The sequence below is a fragment of the Protobothrops mucrosquamatus genome, unplaced genomic scaffold, assembly GCF_001527695.2.
Source record: "Protobothrops mucrosquamatus isolate PMUCROS unplaced genomic scaffold, P.Mucros_1.0 scaffold1418, whole genome shotgun sequence".
Taxonomy (NCBI): domain Eukaryota; kingdom Metazoa; phylum Chordata; class Lepidosauria; order Squamata; family Viperidae; genus Protobothrops; species Protobothrops mucrosquamatus.
Genome location: NW_015387603.1, coordinates 446,134 through 473,477, shown reverse-complemented (window position 1 = coordinate 473,477; position 27,344 = coordinate 446,134). Strand labels below are relative to the sequence as shown.

The following is a 27,344-nucleotide window of genomic DNA, read 5'->3' as shown; positions in this document are numbered from 1 at the left end:
GCAGGAAAGGCGCCCTCCTGCAAAGAAGTGTTAACAATTCCCTGGAGCCAGGCTCGTGTACCCTCCCGGGCTGCCAGTACCAGCCAGGAGGGGCACGGATCCAACAAACATGTGGTTGCGTTCATGTATGCACTGCAACCAGATAAATGCTATAAACATTTTCCTATGACCCAAAAAGAAGATTCCTTTTATACAAGTTTATAGTTATGTAAGAAAATCTGTTCATAACGTGATTCTGATGCAGACTTGGACGAAGTCCCCACTACTCTGGAATATTTTTATTTTATTGACTGCTTATCTTTAAATAGAATATCCTCTGAAAAGTGATTCTCCATTGAAATGATAACGATTTCAAACATAACTTTGAAAGCCACCCTCTCACTTTCAACGTTCTCTTTGTATGCTTGCCATTTTGATCAGGAAAAATACTTTATATTTCCTGGTTCAACAGAAACTGTAAATAAGCCAGCCTTTGTAATGTTTGTAAGATGCTATGCTTCCCATGTAATTAGAAGTACTTATCAAATAGGAAGCCATGCAAATCGCATTGTCCTTTGTGTGCTCATAACATCCATACATACCCATCATGCTGTTCTCTTCTGAGGTGAGCAATGTTATGCAAATTGCAGAAATGGAGTAAGAAACACTGAACTAAAAAGTTAAAAGTGTGAATAAAGAAAAATAAAATAAAATACAACTAAAGTTATTTACATTAACACCATTCCCTACACCTCTCCATAGCTATCCTTGCAAACTATCCTTGCTTGCAAGCGCTCCTTTTGGGTCTTTACATTTCTCACATTTTATTTTTTGAGGTTTTCTTCAGTTCCATCCAACCATGATTTAGTCTTCATATAGCATCACAGTCTGGTTTAGAAGCATCACTGCTTCAGACAGGAAGGCAGTGCAGAGAGTGGTAAGGATGGCTGAAAAGATCATTGGCAGTTCCCTCCCTTCCATCCAGGACATAGCACATAAGCATTGCTTGAGCAGGGTCCGCAAGATTGTCTGGGACGCTATACATCCTCTTCAAGACCTGTTTTCCTTGTTATCTTCTGGGAGGAGGCTTTGTGGTATCCGAAGCAGAACATCCAGATTCAGTCACAGCTTTGTTCCAATACAGTATTAACCTTGTGCAGTGCTTTTTTTGTAAAAAAAAAAAAAAAAAGGTGCCGGAACTCACACACGTCATACAACTCCGTTCTGGGCATTCTATGATAAAAAAAGCCCTGACCTTGTGAACTCTACAGCTTCCTCCTTCCGTTATGTCAGTGGTTCTCAACCTTTTTAATGCCGCGACCCCCAACCAGTCATAAGTCGAGGACTAAACCGGTCGTAAGTTGAGGACTACCCAACCGGTCGTAAGTCGAGGACTTTTCCTGCCCGGGAGCACCGCGCATGCATGGTTCCGCCCCCTGCGCAGGCCGAGGCATAGCTGGCAAGCGGCAGAGACGGAGCAGGCCGACCACCAGCTGGCGCAGCTCAAGGGAGGTAAGGCACCCGCTGGAAAAGGGAAAAAAATGGCGGACAGCCTTGCTTGGCGACCCCCGTGAAATGGTCGATCGACCCCAAATGGGGTCGCGACCCATAGGTTGAGAACCGCTGCGTTATGTATTCAAAATGGACAGTGATTAATATTTATATGTTACTTATATGTAAAGATATAGGTCTATACATATGTTGTACATATGTTGTACAACAATGTGTGTTATGTATATGCACACTATGAGAGGAAGCAACTAAATTTCATTTTTAATGTGTGCCATTATGCCCACAGGAAAAAATGACAATAAAGATTATCTAATCTAATCTTTCTCCCCCTTGATCCATTTTCTCTTCTCATATATTTATTTTTCAACTTAATCCTAATTCATTCTTTCCATATACTGTAACCAAAATGTTTCAAGCTGACTCTTCCATACTGGTCACTCACTTTTGAATTCAATACATATTAATTCATTCTTGATCTAATCGCTTTACTTTTGACAGCATACACTTAAGTATCTCAGTTTTATTGCATTCAATCTTCGTGTTTCTGCTCTCACTTCCATATTAGAAAGCAGCATATGCTTAAATATCGCCATTTTTTGAAAATCAAGATTTATCTGCATGTCTACAACTTTTTTTCTATTTTACTATCTTAATTTCACCTTTCTTCCTTCTGCTTTTTGCATATTCCTACTACAGTGACCTTTGGCTAAAAACAAATGAAACTTTGCTAGTAATAACAGACAGGAAGCTGAGAGAAATCAGCATGATTCTATATACTGGCATAAACAAGGATGAAAGAAACTGTGTTTGTGTAATTCAAAACATATTAGAAGATTTCCCTCAAATAAAACTTACCAGTCCCCAAAGGGCTCCTTCTGTGGTGGCAACAATAGTTGCAGCTCTAGGAGTGTTATACATCAAGGCGAGTTCCCCAAAACTGCCGTGATTATCGTAGCGACCAACACAGCGACTTTGGCTTTCTCGTGCTACAAAAATATCATATGATCCCCTAGAAAGATGGGAAAATAAAAAACCCGGGCATTAGTTCAAATGCAAAGCACTGCTAATAAAAGCTCAGTTTAATAAAAATAGACATAGTTTATTCTCTAAAGTAAAAATAAAACAAAACATTTCCATCTGGTTGGAACAGAACATGCCCTGTCAGAATGTATCCCTATTTGCCACCAAACACTGCCCACCCACAGCTCCCATCTTTTTCACTGTATTGATCACTATGGGCAAGCCTAGCTGAGAAAAAGAGTTCTTGGCTGGCAGAAATGACCACAAAATAAGCTTCTGATCTATACAGCTGAGCTGGGGTTAATTCCCTTCCACTGTTTGCAAATAGGGGCAGATGCATCAAACTGCTGAGAGGGGCGGGGAAATCTGAGAATAGTGAAATATTATTTTTCACTTATCTTCCTGTTGCTCTAAATGCCTCACAGGCTACAATCTCAGAATCCTTTGTAAAAACCGAAGGGCCTGCCCTGCCCATATTTTAATTATTTGAACTTAAGCATTATGTTTTCACAGAAAGAGCTGCAGAAAGGTATTTTAATTATCAGTGAGTCTGCGAAACTTAAATGTTTTCCTCAAATGATTAACCTCTCCAACTACTTATCTTCATTCAGAAACTTAGCACTGATAATTTGGAGAGAAAAAGGGGACCAGTCTACAGCATTATTCTGGTTTTCTCTAAGACAGAGGTTGTTGTTGTTAATAGCGAAGTCGTGTCCGACCCATCGCGACCCCATGGACAACATAACATTCCTCCAGGCCTTCCTGTCCTCTACCATCTTCTGGGGTCCATTTAAGCTCATGCCTACTGCTTCAGTGACTCCATCCAGCCACCTCATTCTCTGTTGTCCCCTTCTTCTATTGCCCTCAATCTTTCCCAGCATTAGGCTCTTCTCCAGGGAGTCCTTCCTTCTCATTAGGTGGCCAAAGTACTTGAGTTTCAACTTCAGGATCTGACCTTCTAAAGAGCAGTCAGGGTTGATCTCCTCTAGGACTGACCAGTTTGATCGCCTTGCAGTCCAAGGGACTCTCAGGAGTCTTCTCCAGCACCATAGTTCAAAGGCCTCAATTCTTTGTCGCTCAGCCTTTCTTATGGTCCAACTTTCACAGCTATACATTGCAGCTGGGAAAACCAGCGCCTTGACTATACGTACTTTTGTTGGCAGCGTGATATCTCTTTAGTATGCTGTCTAGATTTGCCATAGCTTTCCTCCCCAGGAGCAAGCGTCTTTTAATTTCTTGGCTGCAAAGGTACTATTCAAGAAACACTTGTTGGGAATTATTTTTTCCTCTGCTTTCATAAGATTCCTTGGCTTGTACATCTTTAGAGAAATATCAGATCACATTTTCTAATCTGACAGTTTTAGCTGACAGGTAGCATGAGGACAATACCGGTAGTATTCTAAAATGCACTTCCGAGAAAGGATTAATACTGATCATTATAAAAATAAGTATTTTCCAGCTGCTTTAAAAAATGGGATGAGGAAACAATTTTTGGAGGCTTTCAAGAAATAACTTGTGTTTATATATAACCTTTTTAAGATGCCTAGATAATTTCCAGAGCTGGTCTAGCATAAATGAGTAGCTGCTGGAATACACAGTCTAGTGACAGAGTTTTCCGTACAAATTTGGATATTTATCTTGTATTTTATTATGACTGAAATAGTTTCGGAGCTAAGTAAATGAATACATTTTAATGCTTATGCTGGTGGGAGATCACACAGCTAAATAAAACAGTACATATTATATCACAACTATTAGCAAACTAATTATGTAAATATGGGTCTGATAGCAATAGCACTTAGACTTATATACCACTTCACAGCCCTATATAAGCAGTTTACAGAGTCAGCATATTGCCCCCAACAACCTGGGTCCTCATTTTACAGACCTCGGAAGGATGGAAGGCTGAGTCAACCTTGAGCTGTTCAGAATCGAACTCCTGGAGTAAGCAGTGAGTTAGCCTGCAGTACTGCTTTCTAACCATTGCGCCACCATGGCTCTTTGACTCTCTAATTCAGTTTTCTTTCACAATAAAGTTCTATGTTAAAACATATACACAATCTCAACAATGGGAAACTGAATGAACCCAAGACTAGAAAAAAAACCTGATTCTTACTGAAAATGCCTTAAATGTATGCTTAAGCAGCAAGAAGCAAATTCTTATGAAATACATTCTGTAAACAATCATACTGACTTGGTGAAAGAATAAGTTCTCAATGGTTTAAAATAACATAAACAGGATTCTTATAAATTCAGCCCAGATCCTAAAATTTGTTGTTTTATCTGTGTAAGATCATCAAAGGTGCTTTTCGATTTTGGATCTTCCAGTTTATATATTTTTTTAAAAAATTGGAAGTATTATAAACCACATCACATATTTTAAAGAAAGGATATAAACTGTTGTAGCAACAAATAAAAGGAGTCATGGATCCTAATAACCTGCCCAAACTAAGGCAACTGAGTTGAGCTGAATTCTTCAGAATGTCACTTCATAAATAATTACAGTAGTCATTTTTACCATAATCCTCAGACTCACATTGTTGCCTGCCTGAGCAGGGGGTTGGACTAGATGACCTCCAAGGTCTCTTCCAACTATTATTGTTGTTGTTGTTGTTGTTATTAAACATTCATGACCATTTCAGTTTCACAGAAAGTTACAAACACACATATTTTACCATACACATCAAAGGCTTAAGAAGGTGTTCATTGTGAAAAGCAATCAGCACAATAATATTTGAGAATGAACTAGCACAGCTGTCTTTAACCCTTAAATCCAATAACCACATTTTTGTAAAATAAAAATCTTTCTGCTTGAAATATTGCTTTACAGAGATGAAATGGCTATGTGTGAAATGGACTAAAGTGTTTTTTAACCATTAACATCTATAAATAACTTCTATATATCAATATGGGCTTCTCATATATAATTTTCAATTGATTTCTGCATTATAAGATGATAATTAAAATTTTGTTCCTTTAGTAAACCTTCTTGCAATCACAGCATGCTCTCCAAAGTCTGTCCTTTTTATCTGAAACTTGGAAAGTTCAGCTTCCTCATTCCTAGTTAGTACAATTTAATTCAACATTTATGTCAGAAACATTTAAAAACTTGTCACAGAGCAACACTTTCGCTCCTTACTCTTCAATGACGTAAAAGTTGTCTCCATCATCTCCTTGGTCAATTACATGTTCCTGAGGTTGTACTTTTCTTTCAAACATGGCATCCAAAACTTGTGACAATTGTTCCTGAAAGGATAAAAGCATTTCAATTAACATTTGTTATAATGACTAAGTCATGTTCATTTATATTGCCCCAAATACTCTTGTCTATGTCATGAGCTTTTTTAACTACAGAGAAGAGTGTTTTTGAATGCAGTGTCATCTCACTTGTTCATAAAGGCAAGAAACATACAAATCAAACTAAAAATTGACTTTTTAAACTTTTCTATGTCAGAGAAAGCTCCCTTCTGCTTCTAAGATCTTCTAACCCAGTGGTTTTCAACCTTTTTAATGCCGCGACCCCAACCGGTCGTAAGTCGAGGACTAAACCAGTCGTAAGTCGAGGACTAAACCGGTCGTAAGTCGAGGACTTTCCCTGCCCGGGAGCGCCGCGCATGCATGGTTCTGCCCCCTGCGCCGGCCGAGGCGTAGCTGGCAAGCGGCAGAGACGGAGCAGGCCGACCACCAGCTGGCCCAGCCCAAGGGAGGTAAGGCGCCCGCCGGAAAAGGGGGAAAAATGGCGGACAAAAAAAATGGCGGACAGCCTTGCTTGGCGACCCCCATGAAATGGTCAATCGACCCCAAATGGGGTCCCGACCAACAGGTTGAGAACCACTGTTCTAACCCCAAAGAACAAATAGAAGTCTGCCATGTTAAAAAAAAAAAAAAGCTGTGGAATCTCAAAGCTGATCATGAGAACGGCAGCTATAATGCTACCTGTGCAACTACTATTCTCATGGTCAGCTTTGAGAGTCTTTGCTTTGCTCTTTTGAAATATTTTGAAAAGTGTTTCAGGAAAGTGCTAGGCAACTGATAAACAGAGGTATGGTCTCCAAAAGATCAATATCTTTTGGAGATATTATATTTATATCATATTTAGCCATCTATCGTGATTTTCACACTTCATAAGAGATATGCTTATGGAACTGAATTCTAGTTGATCAAAATGAGTAAGAAGCACCATTCTATACACCAAAGTAAGTGCCAGCCTGAGAACGTGCCGTTACATCATGAAAAGGCAGGAAGGAGGGAGAAGGAAAAGGAAAGGTTCATGACAAATTATCCAAATTCCACAAGAGAAAAGATGGGGAATATTTCCCTCAGGTCTTCCCCAAATCTATTTTAACAATCCAGAGAGACTGAGATATTACAAGATAGTCTCTTCAAAGAAACAGAAAACTGACAGCAGAAAAAGACCTAATGATACATCGATTCTGCCCATTGAGGGCAGAACTTCCTAATCTTCTGCAAAACTTCCTAATCAAATATCACAACAATAAAACCTAAGCAGATTATATCTTGGTGCATCAAAATCTGGATCAAAGTCAGACTTGTTACTTCTCAGGAATGCATGTGGCAGCAAGCTTGGAAGGAACCAATAGGATGTATGATTGTTTTTACTTCAACTAAGATTTCAAGATCTCAGTCTATAAATCTTTAAATTTGCACATCAGCAGCATTTAGTTCTCTAACAAAATTTTTTATTACGGTCAGCAACCAATGCAAAGAAAAAAGAGATAATTACAATAAAATATCCATGTACATATAGATAAACAAACAGTTAAATTTCAGATAACATCAAAATTACAGACATATCCATAAAACCTGTGGAGCTAATCTAGTTAACTCACCCTGTAAAATCTGATCTATAAAACCTATCTACTTTATTTGCTACTTTATAATCCTTGGTTAGTACATATAAAAATCAGTTAAGAGAAAATTGGAGGAAGGAAATAACTTTATGGCATACATTACAGAAATAGAAAAAACATAAAATTTTGCCTTGCTATAGCCTGCTGATATATTTTATCTGTAAGGCATTTATACTTTTCTATGGCTTCAGCGTAAAATCTCACCACTTGTGCCAAAGCATTAGGGGCTATGTCCTTTAGCATTAGATGACGGTAACATTCTATGGATCTCCTTTGCAACCTTTTAATAAGTGGAATCCTTCAGTGAGTGGCTTGCTTATAGAAGAGGCAGCTTAGAAGAATATGAATGTATTTAATTCTCTATAAGGCTTTTAAGTGACATAAAAAAATGATGATAGTCTAAAGGATAATGAATTAATATTTTCTGGCAGCAGATATTATCAATCTAAATGTAGACTTTAAAATAGGCTGATTGATGTTTTTTTAACTACTTTCTTTGGCAGATACTCCCTTTGAAGATTTTGAAAGTACTTTAATAGAATCAAAGTGCCAAGAGAAAGCTTCTTATCCTATTCCTTAAAATAAGAGAAAAATTTCAACCTCTATATTAAGGATTATAGGAATGTCAATGTCCTACTGTTATCTTGCAACAAAATGATTCCCTTACTAAGAGGGAAGAGGTTTTTTTCAATTAACTGAAGTTGTCAGGTGATTTAAAAAAAAAACCCACCAAAATAAATTACTGTTTTAATCTCTGAGGTTTGGGGTGTATAAATGTCCATTGAATGTACTTAAGGTAAAACATTGCTTCAAGAAAGCCAATTTTCACTTAAAAATTACTGCTTGCGTAACTGAAAAGTTTATTGTTTAGATATATCCATAAGATAAATGAACAGATATTTATTCCATCATTGTTAAAATAAAAATATACCTATATAATGTCTTCAGGGGATACTGAAGGAATCATCATAATGTAAGTTCAGGAGAAAAATATCTCAGTGTAAGTAAGCACTGAATATTTGTCAACAAAAAGCACATATTATTTTACTTTATTTTTTAAATTTTATTCCAAAGAGTCATTATCTATAATTTGCATATCAAATATGTAATACCTATCACTGTTTACAAGCTAAATTTTGTATTTGTTAATAATTTTATCCACTGTGTTCTATGACTGTTGCTACCCAGAGTTGTTGAATACGTGATGGATATATAAGATGGGTGGTAAATAAATTTGACAGGTAGGTAGGTAGGTAGGTAGGTAGGTAGGTAGGTAGGTAGATAGATAGATAGATAGATAGATAGATAGATAGATAGATAGATAGATGATAGATAGATAGATAGATAGATAGATAGATAAACAGACAGGGATGGATGGATGGATGGAGGGAGGGAGGGAGGGAGGGATGGAAGGATGGATGGATAAATTATATTGGGTGCAACTGTAAAAATCAAGCTAGGTCTTATTTTCAGGATAGGTCTTATTTTTGGAGTAACACAGTAATAAAAATATTCCAAATGGCTAGCTTTATTAAAATATTTTTATTTAGTGGTAATTACCTGGAAACATTACCCTACTAGCAATAAAGATTTTTCAAAAAAATCCAAGTAGTTTTTGTTTCTTGGACTTGCTTGCCACATCTTTTCTCTGCTACCCAATTTACCTAATACATTATTTCTTCTTATAAATGGTATTTAAATCAATTTTTACATATTAAATTGGTACACTTTTTATTTTTGGCCTACCCAAGATTACATTTTTCATTCATACTGATCTTTACATTCATTGTCCTGAATGTTACCAGATTTTACCATTATTACCTTTTCAATTACTAAAACCTAAAATGCTGCAGAACATGCTAAAAACAGAAGGAATTAAGTAAGAACTGTCTAAGAACCATGAAATAAATTTGCCAGCATCTTCTAAGAGAAGCAAGTGGAGGTTGGAAAGGTTAAGGATTATAGTAATTCAGAGGGAAATCAGCTCTTCCTTATTCAAATCCCATCGATGGAGCTTTATCATAGTAGATTTACCAGTGCATGCAGGCCTTCTGAATCTTTGCTAAAAGAATGCAAATTGTAACTAGGCAACCTGTAGCAAATCATTGTTAAGAAACCTCAAGAACTAAAGGGGTAATAGTTTTAGAAAATTTATATTCATATTTGCTAATTACTGTCAAGTAGTAGAATATGGCAACAGAAGAGAATAAAAATGTTCAGATCATTTTATAGCAAAGCCAAATACATAATCTTCATTAGCAATATCCCTGGCAGATGGCACTTCAGGTTTTTTAAAAAGAACATTTTTGGTAAAGTGATGGGCAACATATTCTTGACTGGATGCTTATTTCAATATTTCTGAATTTCTATTCTATTTATTTTCCTTATATTACCCATGCCTTTAAAAATGACTGGATTGAAGGGAATTTAGTATAAGGTAATAAAGCTATTTATTCTTAAGCTTAGTAATACTTTATTTAATTTGTGAAAGGAAAAGGTGGCAACAGCTGCAAGCAATGCTCAATATTACAATATGGATAGGTTTAAAAAAACACTTCAGCTAAAAATTTCCTACTCTCTATGATATTGAAAGTCTAAATAATTGCTAAGCCTATGAAATAGCTGCATGTCCTAGACCTAGAGTCTCCCTAGGAAGCAAGATAATCATAATAATTAATAAATAAATTCTTAAAATGAAATGATCTGAGCATCCTAATTATATAATTATAGAAACTAAGAATAAACTAATTAATAATTCTGGCTTGCTGAAGAGGAACAAGCCAGATTCCTGGATCTAGGCAACAGTGAACAAGAAAGATTAGTCAAAACAGTAACTCCTTTCTAAATAAGCTAAAATTCTTTAAAAATCTGGTATTGGATACATCTGACTAATGTATTAAAGTTAAACATTAAATTCTCTTCCTTTTGGTACTGATTGTTACAAATTAAATATTCTAAAATAGGAATATTTTGAAATAACTAAGTAACTCAATTTCATCCACATGCTATAGCCACACATATAATAAATCAACATGCATCTGTACTTATATATTTTAAGCTTTGAATCTTCAAGGTGAAAGGCCAAAATAAAACAGTATATATATAGGTCAAGCCAATTACCTGATCTAGGTTTTTGAAGATGAGAATATCTTTACAGGCTTCCTGCAATCTGCATCTCTGCTCATCTGTTTTTGGATGAACTACCTAAAAAAAGAAAACCCCCAAAGTGGTTTAAACATCTAAACATCAATACATTTTAGGTTAAACATGCTTGGGGTTATAATTCTGAAAATAGTTAGGGAGAACATTTTGAAAATGTTTCAACTGTAACAGGGAACAGTTTTCACATTTCTTCAGTAAAAAAGGCCGGAGAAGTAAGAAAGGGAAGATCTGGCTCCAATATTTTACTAATTAATAATATCCAGTTGGAAAGCCTTCAGGAACAATTTTGAGAATCCTTTTACGTTCACTCAAAAGTCATAACAAAGAACAAGTGCTGCTACTTCATTCATCACTTTAGTTTGTAACTTCACACAAGGAACAGGATAAAATAAATTGCTCTTTGCATATAACACACAATATAGTGTGTTCAATCTTGCTTACCCTTGGCTCTGTATCTTCGTCCTCTTCATCTGGGTTGAAGGCTTCCGCACAGACTTGAAAAAGAAATATTTGTTATTCTTTAACAGGGTTGACATACATAGAGAGGCAAGAACTCTGCACGGATATATTAATTAGTGCCATCTTTAAGTTCCCAAATAATATAAACAGTGTAAAAGATTTAATACTTTAACTCTGATGGTTCAGACACTTTAACCATTTATTTGAGAAGAAAAATAGTTCAGTATCATCTATAATGAAGTGAAACATTTGTGCTCAAAATTTCAGGAGCTTAACATAAATTTAAAAAGGCAAAGAAGTTCTATACCAAGATTACGCTGAAAGATTATCTGAACAGAATACAAGTTAATAATTATTTGCTACAATGTAATCTAATCTAGGAACTTCCCAAAGAAAAACAGAGGAATATTTTACATACATCAATAAATAACATCTTGGACTTTGGACAAATGTATAAAATTGACATTGATGTACAGTTCACAATAACCAAATGCAAAAAAAGGGGAAATACGTGGATCAGAAAATATTAAAACTATTCAATTTGCTTCTTCAATAGGTAACACAGAAGACTGTAAGCTTGATCAGCAAACTCATCTGGAATTTTGAAAGCATGTTATGAACAGCTTCATAAAATGGTTGCCATGGTGAATGTCATTAATTACTGTTGGCTTTAAAGTGTTTTAGCTAGCTTTTAATAATGGTATGTATGATGCTGACTTGACTCAAATTCTGGTGAATACATGGACACAAGCATAACGTCAACAACAACAACGTTAGAAGGGACCTTGGAGGTCTTCTAGTCCAACCCCCTGCTCAGGCAGGAAACCCTATACCAGACATGTCAAACTCGCAACATCACGTGACGTCGTGCGACGTATCGGAACTTTTTCCCCATTGCCGGCAATGGGATGGCCGCAGTTTCCTCGTGATGCGTCCAGCCCACGGGCCGGCAGTTTGACACCCCTGCCCAATACAATTCCAGTCTCTTTTTAAAAACTTCCATTTTTGGAGCATTCACCACTTCTGGAGGCAGGTTGTTCTACTGATTACCGTATATACTCGAGTATAAGTCGACCCGAATATAAGCCGAGGGACCTATTTTTCCTCAAAGAACTGGGAAAAAATGGTGACTCGCGTATAAGCCGAGGGGGCATTTTTCAGCACACACATTTTTCCGACCGGGCGGGCGGGCGAGAGGCGGGCAGAAAAAAAAGGGGGGGGGAAATCCACACACACTCGCACAGGGAAAGGGGGAAAGGGGTGGGCCGGCCGGCTCCCCCCTCTTCTTTGTGTGTGTGTGTGTGTTTGTGTCTCTCTCTCTCTCTCTCTCTCAATTCTCCCCCACCCCAAAAGCGGGGAGGGGGCGACCTTGCAAAAGGGAGGGGGCTTCTCCCGGTTGCGGAGAAGGCTGGAGGTGCACCTTTCTCGGCCAGCCCGGGTAAATTCGGCTGTATTCTTCAATACGGGCCGGCCCCAGCAGTTCCAGCTGGTTGCCGGCAGTTGGCTGTTCCTCCCTGGCCGCCTCAGCCTCCCTAGCCCTGTCGGTGAGCACCCAGCAGGGCACAGCGTCACCAGGCCTCCCCCCTTCGCGCGAGGCGTCTGGCGTTCCCCCTCGCGCTTGGCTGCGGTGGCCCGGGGTATTCCGTCCCGGCCTTGACACGCAGCGCCACAGGGAACGGAAGGGAAGGGGGGAGGGCCGTACCTGGGGAACGAGCTGGGCGGCGGCAGGAACGAGCCGGGCGGCGGCGGCAGGAACACGCTGGGCGGCGGCGGCAGCAATGAGCTCGGCGGTGGTGGCGGTGGGAACGAGCCGGGCGGCGGCGNTTACAGGCTTCCTGCAATCTGCATCTCTGCTCATCTGTTTTTGGATGAACTACCTAAAAAAAGAAAACCCCCAAAGTGGTTTAAACATCTAAACATCAATACATTTTAGGTTAAACATGCTTGGGGTTATAATTCTGAAAATAGTTAGGGAGAACATTTTGAAAATGTTTCAACTGTAACAGGGAACAGTTTTCACATTCCTTCAGTAAAAAAGGCCGGAGAAGTAAGAAAGGGAAGATCTGGCTCCAATATTTTACTAATTAATAATATCCAGTTGGAAAGCCTTCAGGAACAATTTTGAGAATCCTTTTATGTTCACTCAAAAGTCATAACAAAGAACAAGTGCTGCTACTTCATTCATCACTTTAGTTTGTAACTTCACACAAGGAACAGGATAAAATAAATTGCTCTTTGCATATAACACACAATATAGTGTGTTCAATCTTGCTTACCCTTGGCTCTGTATCTTCGTCCTCTTCATCTGGGTTGAAGGCTTCCGCACAGACTTGAAAAAGAAATATCTGTTATTCTTTAACAGGGTTGACATACATAGAGAGGCAAGAACTCTGCACGGATATATTAATTAGTGCCAACTTTAAGTTCCCAAATAATATAAACAGTGTAAAAGATTTAATACTTTAACTCTGATGGTTCAGACACTTTAACCATTTATTTGAGAAGAAAAATAGTTCAGTATCATCTATAATGAAGTGAAACATTTGTGCTCAAAATTTCAGGAGCTTAACATAAATTTAAAAAGGCAAAGAAGTTCTATACCAAGATTACGCTGAAAGATTATCTGAACAGAATACAAGTTAATAATTATTTGCTACAATGTAATCTAATCTAGGAACTTCCCAAAGAAAAACAGAGGAATATTTTACATACATCAATAAATAACATCTTGGACTTTGGACAAATGTATAAAATTGACATTGATGTACAGTTCACAATAACCAAATGCAAAAAAAGGGGAAATACATGGATCAGAAAATATTAAAACTATTCAATTTGCTTCTTCAATAGGTAACACAGAAGACTGTAAGCTTGATCAGCAAACTCATCTGGAATTTTGAAAGCATGTTATGAACAGCTTCATAAAATGGTTGCCATGGTGAATGTCATTAATTACTGTTGGCTTTAAAGTATTTTTACTAGCTTTTAATAATGGTATGTATGATGCTGACTTAACTCAAATTCTGGTGAATACATGGACACAAGCATAACGTCAACAACAACAACAATGTTGGAAGGGACCTTGGAGGTCTTCTAGTCCAACCCCTGCTCAGGCAGGAAACCCTATACCAGATATGTCAAACTCGCAACATCACGTGACGTCGTGCGACGTATCGGAACTTTTTCCCCATTGCCGGCAATGGGATGGCCGCAGTTTCCTCGTGATGCGTCCAGCCCACGGGCCGGCAGTTTGACACCCCTGCCCAATACAATTCCAGTCTCTTTTTAAAAACTTCCATTTTTGGAGCATTCACCACTTCTGGAGGCAGGTTGTTCTACTGATTAATTGTTCTAACTGTCAGGAAATTTCTCCTTAGTTCTAGGTTGCTTCTCTCTTTGGTTAGTTTCCATCCGTTGCTTCTTGTCCTGTATATATAGTTTTCCTAGTGATAATACAGAAAGGTTTGTATCCAGGATGTATTTTTATTAGTTTCCCAGATCTCCTGGTTCAAGTCTCTTGCTTTTTCAAGATCAGCCAGAATCTTAATACTGTTAACTGTTACTATATTTTCCTGTAAGCATTTTTTATTTTTTAAAAAACTTTTTAATGTAATTTTCCAGGCAAAATAGAAAAACCCAGAATGTGAAATAATTGTTTCTTTTCCATCAGTACACGTGTTTGTCAAAACTGGGTTTGAGTTCGAATTTTCAGAAAAAGAAGAATCCCCTCCCAGTGTATATTTGTCACATACAACCTAGGTGTAATGATGAAGCCTACACAGCACTAGGAAAGCCTAATCCAATTTTACCTTCCATTTCCTTCTGTAGATAATAGAATCCAGATATATATGTTCAACCAGAATTAAACCCTATTGAATTCAACAAAATTCTCTTGTATATTTCAGCCTAATGGAACTTCAGAGTAACACAGTCTAATGTCTAGATTTCAGCTTCCCCCAGTCTGATTTTTAAAAAAAAAAAAAAAAAGCAGAGAGAAAATCTTAAAACCACCTTGTGTACTTTAAAAAAAATGTAATTATAACTTTGTAAAGCAAACTAAAGACAAAATATAATTAGGAAACCATGTTAAAATATTAAGATAATCAATTCATACATTGTAGCTGATTATAAGTAGGTTCTAGATAAAAATATTTATTGATATGGAATGCATCACCATTACACAAAAGTGGAGAACCACACATCGTATGAGAGCAAAATCCAGCTTTTGATCTATTCTAGTAGGGCAGGTACTGTTGGGGTTTAGCCAAAGGATTACAGCAAGGCCCTCTCTTACAGAAACGATCCACTTCTCTTTGAGCGGACAGGTACACTCTGTTCTTCATACTGTCTATCATGGAGAAAATACTTTAGGGCAGACATGTCAAACACAAGGCCCGGGGGGCAGATGCGACCCGCGAAGTAGTTTCATGTGGCCCGCGAAGCCATCCTGGAAACAGTAGGGGAACGGCCCCCGCTGCCTTGGCCCTGGCCCAGGCTGGCCAGGAGCCAATGTACAATTCTGTGGTGGCCATCTATGCTGAAACACATTCAGTCTTAGCTCCACAAGGCCGTCTGGAAACAGCGAGGAACCAGCCCCTGCCACATCGGCCCTGCCCCCTGGGTGCATGCTGGGGAGGTGACACCTCCCCAGTTGCGTTTCTTGCCTGTTTTTCTCCCCTCATCTCAAATATTTTTCCACCACTCTGTACTTAGGAAAGAAGGAAGGAAAGAAGGAAAGGAGGAGAGGGAGGGTCTGAGGGAAGTCCTATCTTAGTCTTGCCCTGCTGCCCTTTCACCATCCCCTTGCCCCCTCCTCCTGGCCTATCCTGGGGGTCTCCCATCCTATTGCTAAGAAAGCTTTGGATACAAAGCCGGGTCTCCTCCCATGGAGAGGGAATGGGCCTCCCTGACTTTGCCCTTGTACCCATCACAAGCAACCTGGCTAAAGAGAGCAAGCACAGCAGCAGCAGCCTTGAGGAGGAGGTAAGTGCAGCTGGGCGCCCCCTTGGGGAAGTGGGGCTGGGCTTGGTGCTGTGGGTGCTCGAGGGCCAGGCTGGGCGTTTGACCTCTGCTGCTCTGGGCAGCCCGCATCACCATCCAGCCCCCCCACATGGCCTGAAAGGGACAGTGAAGCTCCTCCACTGGACCATGCCTTGGCACTTGCCCTGGTCCCACCCTCTTCTGCCAGAGACCCTCAGATCTGTCCCATTCCTGCCCAGGCCCCCACAGGCACCCTTGACGCGAACGATGTAGATCTGGCCATGCCCACCCAGTAGGCCACACCCCTCCCTCCACACCCACCCAGTAGGCTGCATCCACTCTGGCCACACCCACCCACACCCCTGAGGGCAACCGCAATGCTAATGCGGCCCTCAATGAAATTGAGTTTGACACCCCTGCTTCAGGGCAAACCAGGAGTCAACAATTCCTGCTTCATCCTATATTTGTAGTTATAATTTTGTTATACAAAATTCATTGTAGACTTTTCCCTATGGAGAGAAGATATTCTGGAGATAAATAAGCAAAATACACCCCAAAAATCCTTGATTGGGGAAAGTGTAACATGCCTCTAAAATGATCTGTTTGCTTAACAAGATAGCAAAAGAGCAGCTAGCAATAAAAAAAATAACCCCTTTGAGCCTGAATGGATCATCCTAATGGGTCAAACTAGTCCCACAAGTTAGTTCCATTTCTACCATGTAACAAGTTGGTAATAATTCACTTAAATTTTGTTTTTGAAAATATGTAACATTATTAACCACCACTTCAATTAAACAAAATATTTGGGAAAGTTTCCCATGAGGTTTGGGTAGAAAATATGGTAAAATGTAGGCTGAACTATGATATCAATTAAAGCAGTGGTCCCTAAGCTTTGCAGCTTGGCGGCCAGGCTGGAAGGGGGGAGAGGGGAACCGGACCGTGCAAGCAGCGGGCCAGCGCACATGCGCATGCCGTGCAGCTCAACTGCACATGCACGTGCACACTGGCCTGCCTTTCACGCTATCCTGTTTGAATAGGCCACGGTCCAGTAGTGGACTGCGGCCCAGGGGTTAGGGACCCTGAATTATAACTATATGAATGTTTGACAATGTGTCCATGTCAAGACTGTCAAAAGCAAAAAGCGGTATTACATGGTTTGGGTGGATGCAATTCTGGGCCCTGCATTTTACAAAGGACACCGAGTACAGCATAACCAAAGGAGATCAATTAAGATGATGAGCTTAGGAAAAATGGATGAGAAATAATTGGTGTCATCAAGTACTTTTAGCCTTGGAGAAGAGAAGACTGCAGGGAGACATGATAGCTGTCTTCAAGAAACTGAAGGGCTACTGTGTGTAGAACAAGAGTTTTAAAAAAAAAATCAGGTGGCAGAACCTCTTGGTTTAAAACAAAAAACAAACCTTGGAATCCCTGATCTGTAAAATAATAGGTGTGGTGTTTTTGCAAAGAAAATAAGCCTTGCCCTTTCTGTTGTTCCATCAACACTCACAAGACACATTTTGGAAAAAAAATGGGTATAAAATAAGGCAGAATTGTTCAGAGTTGTTTCAAGGAGGAAAAAAAGAGATGAGTTTAAATTACAATGACACAAATTTTGACTGAATATCAGGAACAATACCTAATACAGCTGTTCTGCAATGAAATAGACTGCTCAGAAGGTTGGCAGAATCCTTCACTGCAGATATTTAAAAAGAAACTGTCTGGGCCAGTGATGGCGAACCTTTTAGAGACTGAGTGCCCAAACTGCAACCCAAAACCCACTTATGTATTGTCGAGTGCCGGCTGGGTGTGGCCCATTGGCTGGGCGTGGCTGTGGTGGTAACGGCAGACTGGGTGGGACTAAAAAGTTCAATCAATCAATTCCAACTTTGCGAGATCTTTTTTTTTTCCGTGAGAAGTTGAAATTGACTGATTGAACTTTTTTTTTTTTTTGCACACGGCAGCGGAGGCCTAAAGCGAAAAGGTTTTATAAAACCCAGATGAAGGCGCGTGTGCCCACAGAGAGGGCTCTGAGTGCCGCCTCTGGCACCCGTGCCATAGGTTCGCCACCACTGGTCTGGGCCATCTATCAGAAAGTTGCAGTGATTTGGGTTAGAGTCAGATCCTTTCCAAGGCTTACATTCAATGGTTTTGCAAAAAGAAGCCTTTTTCGACCCAGAAAAAAAGAGAAATGAAGCAAATCATATGCTATGAACAGACACACTCAACACAATATATGAATAAAATTAGCACAATATTTGAAGATAATTATCTGTCCTAGACAAAATACTCCTGATATACAGTACCCTTTTTCTGAACAAGAAAGAATGTGGTTCTCTTTTGGACTTCATAAATATAAAGATGTTCTAAGAATAACCAGGATTAAATTTGTTAAATAAACAAATAAAAAATATTATTGTTTCTACCTTATTCTCTTCCAATTCTGTACATCCTTTCTGACAACCATGGACTATTAAGAATTAAAACACAGAACACAGAATATCAGAGTTGGAAGGTCATCTAGTCCCACTCCCTGTACAAACAGGAGAGTCTACAGTTTCAGACAAGTTGCTGTCCAGTCTGTTCTTGAAAGCCTCCAATGATGGGGCACCCACAATTTTACAACAACAGTATTTTATTCTATAGTCTAACACTGTACAAAAGTCTTGACAGATTGCCCATAACTAAATAAGCTTGGGAAGAATAAGAAAAAGAAGTCAATTTCTAAAAATCTGAAATAAATCTGACAATTCCACAAATGTGTAAATAATTTGAGAGGTAACTATATAGCCATAGCTCACTGGCAAATTCAGCAAGACTGTAAATATTAAAACTGTTGTTCTTCTACTATGAGGATGCAGGTTTTCCAATGACAAAACTGGACAGAATCACTTCTAAGAAAGGAATGAGGAATCTACTTCAGGTGATTTTGGATTTAATACAAGGGAAGTATTACTTTTTTTTTTTAACAAGTCATAGGTTCAGCAATTAATGCAGATCAACATAAACTATTGCTCTAAAGCTAAAATGCAAATAACAGAAACATAATGAAATTATTTTTCTTCCTATTCATTTTTATCATTTCATTATGCAACAAGTTACGAAAAAAAGAGACATTTACAGAAATTTGAAGAGATTCTAAAATAAAATACATTCATGAAAAGCATCCACAAAACTTTTCCATGTATAAATAAGTATATACATGTTGCTTTGAGCAGAATAGAATAGAGTTGGAAGGGACTTTGGAAGTCTTCTAGTCCAGACCCCTGCTCACGCCGGAGAACCTATACCATTTCAGACAAGTGATTGTCTAGTCTCTTCTTAAGAATCTCCAGTGATGGAGCACCCACAATTTCTGGAGGCAAGCTGTTCCACTGGGTTAATTGTCCTCACTGTTAGGAAGTGTCTCCTTAATTCCAAGTTGCTTCTCTCTTTGATCTGTTTCCAACCATTGTTTCTTGTCCTCCCTTCTGGTACTCTGAAGAATAATTTGACCCCCTCTTCTTTGTGGCAGCCCTTCAAATACTGGAATACTGCTATCATGTCCCCTCTATTTCTTCTTTTCTTTAGACTAGCCAAAACCAAGTGGCACTAGGATTTAGATTTCTCCTAACGATTACAGCATGCTAAATCAAATGAAAGTGTACCCATTAAAAGCACACAAGTGTGTATTTTCTTACATCTTTATATGATATATGGTGACTGCCCTGAGCTAATGGTATATACTGCTGAAATAATCACAAGACAACTTGATGCTAGCTGAACCTGAAGTTATCCAAGTTTTTGATATTTTATTAATGAAAGAGCATTGCTCAAGTCATTTTCCTGGGTAAAATACCACATATTAAGCCATTTTTATGAGCTACTCCCTACATTCCAGATTTAGCCAAGGCAAACATGATCCCCTTCCAAAATATCTGAGCTGCCATGACGTGGAGACTCACTGTTATTAAGAGGTTGTATTTGTTTTCCTTTATGAAAACTAGAATTCTCAACCCATCAATTAAAGCACAGTAGGCCCTTTTTTGGCTGCTTCCGAGTCTAATCCCTCCCAGTATGACTTTTCCATTCCAGCTTAGCTTCACGTTTTCTCTGAGTAGGAGACCATACTTTCAAACAGTATGGCAGTCACAGAACATTTTAATTTTTAAAAATGCCAATAAGGTCTAAGTATGGCAGTCACAGAACATTTTAATTTTTAAAAATGCCAATAAAGTCTAAGTAGACCCAAACATATTCTTGGGAAAAAAGATGATGCTAAATGATAGCAACTTCTCATTTTAAAAAAGTTATATAAGGTAGGGAACTATCTGGCAAGTATGAAGTGAAGTATAACAGCAGACTTTAACATATTTAGGAATCATATTAATAGATGATAGAGTGGATCATAAAAATATTTTCAGAAGATTGAGAACATCTACAGCAACATTCAAAAGGTTATATATTAATAAAAGTCTGGAGAAACAAGAACATTAAAATAGTTGCCAACTATTTTGAAATAAAGCTTTTTAAAATATATATATTTAATTGTAATAGGAGATATCTATCTATCTATCTATCTATCTATCTATCTATCTATCTATCTATCTATCTATCTATCTATCTATCTATCTATCTATCTATCTATCCATAATTGCATAATTCAATTTCATTTTCATTTTGAAATTTTGGTTAATAACCTAAGCCAGACTCCTAATGAAACAAATACATTTCAGCCTTTTCAGCTAGTTTTTCCTTCAATACCCTCTATGCTCTTAGTGAAATTAAATCTGAGAAGCAAAACACAACAGCATTATGCTTCAGGCAGTGAAGCAAGACAAACAGCTAATAATCAGGGAAAAAAACCAGAATATTTAATTCAAATTGGTAAATTACAGGGTTAGGAGATTCATCAATATATTTCTAGGAACATATTCTAAAATGTTGTTTAAATATTTCATGTAAAAATAGCCTAAAAAAGGATGCAGTCAGAGAAGTTACAGAAATACTATTTACCCAACTGTGGAAATAAAGGTAATAATGTCTATATGTATTGCCTTACACTGTACACGTTTTGGGACAGAAAACCAATTATGTAAAGTGTATCAAATTTGGATCACTTTAAATTTGCAACCCTCCATTTTGAGTTTGAAACAGTTATTTGGGATGCAAGCAGCTATCCTGCATGTGAAATGGGATGTTTTCATAATTTTGAAAGCCTTTTGAATACAACCCATATTTTTTGAGCTAGAAAGGCTACCTAAAAGCTAAGAGGTGAACATTTGTTAATTGTTGCTTCCATCTATTACGCCCATCTCTGTTTCAAGTACTACGTGGAATATGGCTAGAAATTTTGTTTGGTCAGTCTACCAAGCATAATTTATTTAGCAATTTTTAAAAGATAGTAAAAAAAGACTACCACTCATAATATAAATGTATTATGTATTCAATTTTGAAAACTGCATTAATATTTGCATCTCTACACTTTTTAAGAATTTTAAAGTGAATGTTCTACAATTGAAATGCATTTACACATTAATTTCTTAAACAATAAACAAGTATCAACATTTAGTTCAGAAATGTCAAACTCATGACGTCAAATGACAGTGCGCAACCTATCGGGACTGTTTTGCCATTGCTGGCAATGGGATAGGCACGGCTTCCGTGTGACACGTCCGGCAGTTTGACACCCAATTTAGTTAAAAAGCAAAAAGAAAAAACGTTATATAAAGTCAAGGAGTTTCACTACTGAAAATGGATTAAGAGCTAAAATAAGCCTAGCATTAAGAAGAAAAGGATGCTTTTATTTTTGTCATCTAGAAAAACCCTTAATATGATATTTAAATAAATGAGAGCCACTTTGATGGGACTGATTAAAGTGCCTGGATTAGAAAGTGGAAGCACATGATCTTTCTTTAGGCATGAAAACAAACTTATGACTTTGGGCCAATCATTTTCTTTCAACCCAATCCATCACAAAGAGTTATCATGGAGAAAATAAGAGGCAGGAGCGTTATATATGTCAACTGTACAAAATAAAGGCAGAATATAAATCCACAGTCGCTTTAAATAAGATGACCAAGAGCTACAGCAAGCAAAAGAGTGATAAAATGTCACTGCCCTGGAAAGGATTGGAATTTTTAGTCCTTTCTTCTTTGAGGTGACATGTTTTTTTCTTTTAAGTTTCCTGTGCTTATTCAAGGGATAGCACATGAAGTTTCTTTAGTTTCTTAGTGAAAAATCATTAATGATTGTCACCAAGTTTCAGAAATAGAAAGAGTTGGAATTGTCAGCCATTGCTTAAAGGATTAAGTACAGTTTGCAGCTACTTTTGAAATAAATTGAAAATACATTTGGCTCAATAAGTTCTTAAAGTATGAGAGAGTAAGCTATTAAAAGTTCTGTTTATTTTTTTAATTTAACCTTCTCCTGAGTTTTGGATCACTTGGCAGCCATAACTTCACATTTGACTTGCCTGTTTTTTTAAAACTCTGATATCTATGACTTGCTTTTGTGTTTCAGGCCAGGGCTAGAGCAGGTGAGCCTGCTCACATACAATCAATCTGTCATGCTGCATGACAGGACTTCTTTCTGAGCCCCTGGACTGTTACTGGTTATTTAGTGCTGAGGGATTTTAAATTACACACTCTGGTCTGGAAAGGCTCAGGAGTATATTGATTTATTCAGGTAATCTTTGGCCCAAGGCATAGAGATAGACAGAATTTTTTATTTCAAATGGGTGGCACATGATTAACAGCTGATCACAACATATTGAAAAATGCTGACTTGAGCCTGTTGCCAGTGTTAGATCATTTCTTGGTCCAGGTGAAATTCATCATCTTTTACGACCTTTTTGGTAAGGATGGACAGGAAAACCTTTTGACAGGCTGCAATGTCTTTTTAGGCAAGGAAGTAATGTTAGGTACTCTTCATGTCTGTATGTTCAGGAAAATAACTTTGAAAACATGCCCATTTTATCAAGAAAGATGCTATCTTCTTCCCTTGTTCCTTTAGAATATTTCTTACATCAGATCCATAAACTGCTTATTTATTTATTCCTTATATAGCTGAACTGCTTACATTTAACGTATACTGTGGTTTAAAATGTTAAAACATAGCTGAGATTAAGAACTGGTCTTTTGAACATCCCTGTTTCCAGTACAATTAAAGAGCAGCAGAAAGTAACCATGTTTTTTACATTATTCCAAAGCTTTCCACAGAAGGATCATTTCTGAACATGCTTTCACGTAGATATTTGTCTCTCCCATGAGAAAATATGATCTACAATTCCGCTTTATTTATTTCAAGAATGGTTAAAAATATCAGATCCATGTAACTAAAGCAAATTTAGTACAGCACTGTGTGCCAAATGTCATCAAGTCTCAAAAATAATCAGAATTATGCTTGTGTCATCACTTTAACAAGAGTGAAGAAAAAAAATGTGTGAATGTTAAAAGAGCTTTTTGACACAACACATTAATATTCTAATTTTATCATGTGCTGCACTGGAATCAATAGGCAAATATATAACTTTGCAAAGATTTTTGATAATCTGAGAAACAGAATCAGATAGTATTGTTGTATAAACAGAAAATTGTACTTTAGTTTGAAAGATTATATAAGGTTCAGAAAGAAGATAGGCAGCATACAAATCAACCAACCACCTTGTTCCACTGGCTGTTCTACACATTCACACAGGAAATTCCTTTTGAATATGTTCCCCAAACTTCTTTTTTTAATACTTTTAATCCACTGGCTCCAGTCCTTCTTTCTAAGGCAACGGAGAACAAGGCTACTTCCTCTTCTAGATGACAACTCTTCAGATTTTTGAAGACCGCTATTATATTGCCTCTCAGTCATCTCTTTCGGATACAACATCCATAATCTCTTAATTGATCTTTATAGTTCTGGTTTTCAGACTCTTCTCCATTTCGGTAGCCTTTTTGTGAAGACTCCGAATTGCTCCAAATTGTCAGTACTCTTGATGAACACTACTGCCTAAAGATTCCAAATACAGACTGAGCAGCGTAACCTAGCTCCAGGCTCTATGAATTTATTAATATATCCAAAGATTATACCTGCCTTTTTAATAGCTGCATCATACCGTTGGCTGATGTTTAATTAGTGCGTGCAAGGATATTCAGTTCTTTCTGCATTCACCACTACCAGGCTACGTTTCATTCTACAACTGGCCTTATATTTTTTCATACTGAGATGCAAAACTTTTGCTAGGGTTCAGACACTTTAAATCTAGTAGTCTTGAGCTACTAAGGTTGTAACGCTATTAAGGAAGGTTAATCGGGCACAAATTGTTTCCAACAAATCTATGCTGACCTCTGCTAATTATAGCACACAGATCAGGGCACTGAAAAGATGCTAATAAGTTATCCAAGGCAATCAGCCTGAGAGAAGAAGTAACCACAAAAGGGAAGTACTGCTGGAGCATAGAAAAGGAGAAGTACCAAAGGGAAAAACAACCAGCAGGAGTTGCATGGGCATATCTGAAAGGAAGTGAGGCCAAAAAGGAAAAGGATTTTTAATCCCAGTCTGTGGGGTGGAGTGCTGCATATAAAGGAGAGCCTTTGCACAACTTCCTGCATGGCATGACTCCAGGTTACTTGAGGAATCATCTCATGCCAAAGGGACCGGCCTGCCCCATTCGTGCTCACAGAAGGGGTGTGCTGTGGACCCCATTGGTCAAGAAATTCCAGCTGGTGGGATCCAGGCTTGGCTTCCCCACAAAAGCCAAGGGGGAGATTGGTAGAACTTATTCAGCAAGAGGAGGACATCTTATTTTCTCCATAAGACACAGCTTAGCCTTCTTGTGCTTAGGGGCCACTTTAACTAGCAAGGTCACCAGTATGCGAAAAGGCAGAGTATCACCTTGGTCAACCTCAGCTGGAAATGTGTTGTCTCAGTGATTCACAATTTTCATTGTTCTGTGCAGGTCCGTGAAAAAGCCATAAATATTGAGTTGGGGGTTGCAAATAACTTTTAGCTAATAATAATAATAATAATAATAATAATAATAATAATAATAATAATAATAATAATAATAATAATAATAATAATAATAGTAAAGTTGGAAGGGACCTTGAAGGTCATCTAGTCCAACCCCCTGCTCAGGCAGGAAACCCTATACCATTTCGGACAAATACAGAATCTATGAAAAATAAGGACTGACTGTATAAAGCACTTTTTCTGGGTAGGTTATATACTAAGGTTCAAAATACTTGTCTGCCATCTTTAATAAAATATCACAAATGTAAAAAAACAACACTAGGATATGGTTTGGTGGTATACTTTATCTTGGATATAACCCAAACATTTTAATAATTGCCAAGGACACTTAAGAAAGATATAATCCATGCAGAACAAGGAAGCATGTGTGCTAAGATAAATATCATCTTTATTGATATAAAGTTGTCAGGCTTCTGAAAACTTAAATTCCATTGCAATCACTCATCCTAATTACATACATTTATTGTCTATACATTTGCCTAATTAATAAAGGCTTATATAAAATAATACCAACTAAATCATCCTAGGTATAATAATAATAATAATAATAATAATAATAATAATAATAATAATAATAATAATAATAATAATAATAATAATAATAATAATAATAATAATAATAATAATAATAATAATAAATAGTTGGAAGGGACTTTGGAGGTCATCTAGCCCAACCCCCTGCTCAGGCAGAAAACCCTATACCATTTCAGACAAATGGCTGTCCAGTCTCTTCTTAAAAACTTCCAGTGTTGGAGCATTCACCGCTTCTGGAGGCAGGTTGTTCCACTGGTTAATTGTTCTAACTGTCAGGAAGTTTCTCCTTAGTTCTAGGTTGCTTCTCTCCTTGATCAGTTTCCATCCGTTGCTTCTTGTCCTGCCTTCAGGCGCTTTGGAGAATAGCTTGACTCCCTCTTCTTTGTGGCAGCCCCTGAGATATTGGAAGACTACTATCATGTCCCCCCTCGTCCTTCTCTTCGTTAAACTAGACATACCCAATTCCAGCAGCCTTTCCTTATATGCTTTAGCCTCCAGTCCCCTAATCATCTTTGTTGCTCTTCTCTGTACTCTTTCTAGAGTCTCAACTTCTTTTTTACATCGTGGTGACATGTTTGTCATGTTGTTATTGGCAAAGGACTTCTAAAAAAAGATACACATGAGCTAAATTGGTTGAGAAAGTGACCAATTAAGGGTAACAGAGTTATAGACCATTGTGTACTTTTGGAAAGCTAAGTTCTAACTAGTCATACTATGTCCCAAAGGTGCTTTTTTCAAAAAGGCAACTGGACTTTCTTTAGAACTGGACAGTTCTTAATGAAAAAGCTGGCATTAAAAATACAGCATTAGAACACACAAAATCATCTGCTGTTAAGGTTTGTCTATTATTAGAATCTGAAAATCTGCTATTGACATCACTATTTGCAAATGTGTAAAGTATTGCCCATTTCTAAAATGTTAAATATAGCCCTTTACCACAAATGAGTGCATGCCTTGGTACTAACCAATTTAAGATGTTAGTACTCTTGTTTAATTCCACTTTCAAAACACAGGATTTTGCTACACTAAAAATACTATAAATTTAGTATTTAAAAATACTACACATAAATGTTATGTATTTATTAGCAGGATGCAGCTGGCTTCTCTAAAACTCAGCCAGTTTTTCAAGAATGAATCAAGCTGCATGATAATTTATGAATGTATACAGTAGAAAGTGTTCCACATGGAGGATTTTTATATTAGTAACTTTAACAGCAATTATGAAAAGATAAATATACTTCACTGAAATGTTTGATTTTTTTTCCAACATATTTCTACACAGATATTTGATCCATGTCAATAACATTAATAAAGCGAATATAACAAATATCATGCATTATTTTGTAATGCGTTGTGTAATTTAAATAAACATAAATGCAAATTTTACGTGGAAAAATTAAGTACATTTATGACTTCCACACCTAAAAATAAAATCAGTATACCAGATCAAGTGCAAATTATTAGAAATTGTTAGAAATGTTAGAAAGGATTTGAAAGGAACCCGTCTTGCTGAAATCTCAGACAATTACTTTGATTTGCTTCTTTGTTGCTGAAGTGTATGTATCGAAAGCCACTCTGAGGCCTAGGAGTCTGAGAAGGGACTTAAAAAGATTGCCAAACAAATGGAAAATACCGTTTTAGCATTTGTTGTCCTCATATATTAATAGCCAAACTCCCCATTTTTGAATTCAATCTTTCATGAAATATCAATCCCAAATTTTATCCATGTGCAAGTAAGCGATGGCCATTATAATAGGATAGTAATTCCTTACTAACTTTAACTTCCTTAAAGTTTTTTCTTCAGATGACTATCCCTCAGAAGCATGC

At 37.6% G+C, this 27,344-nt stretch overlaps 1 protein-coding gene across 1 annotated transcript in view; it reads right to left on the bottom strand.

Annotated features, from left to right (window-relative positions):
- The window catches only part of PRKAR2A (protein kinase cAMP-dependent type II regulatory subunit alpha), an 84,439-nt gene that overhangs the window by 12,569 nt on the left and 44,526 nt on the right, over window positions 1–27,344 (bottom strand). The window contains exons 3-6 of the mRNA XM_015821900.1: window positions 13,280–13,332; window positions 10,503–10,586; window positions 5,651–5,757; window positions 2,347–2,500 (exon numbers count right to left, since the gene is read on the bottom strand). Coding sequence (XP_015677386.1) covers window positions 2,347–2,500; window positions 5,651–5,757; window positions 10,503–10,586; window positions 13,280–13,332 — 398 coding nt within the window. The remainder of the gene's footprint in view (window positions 1–2,346; window positions 2,501–5,650; window positions 5,758–10,502; window positions 10,587–13,279; window positions 13,333–27,344) is intronic.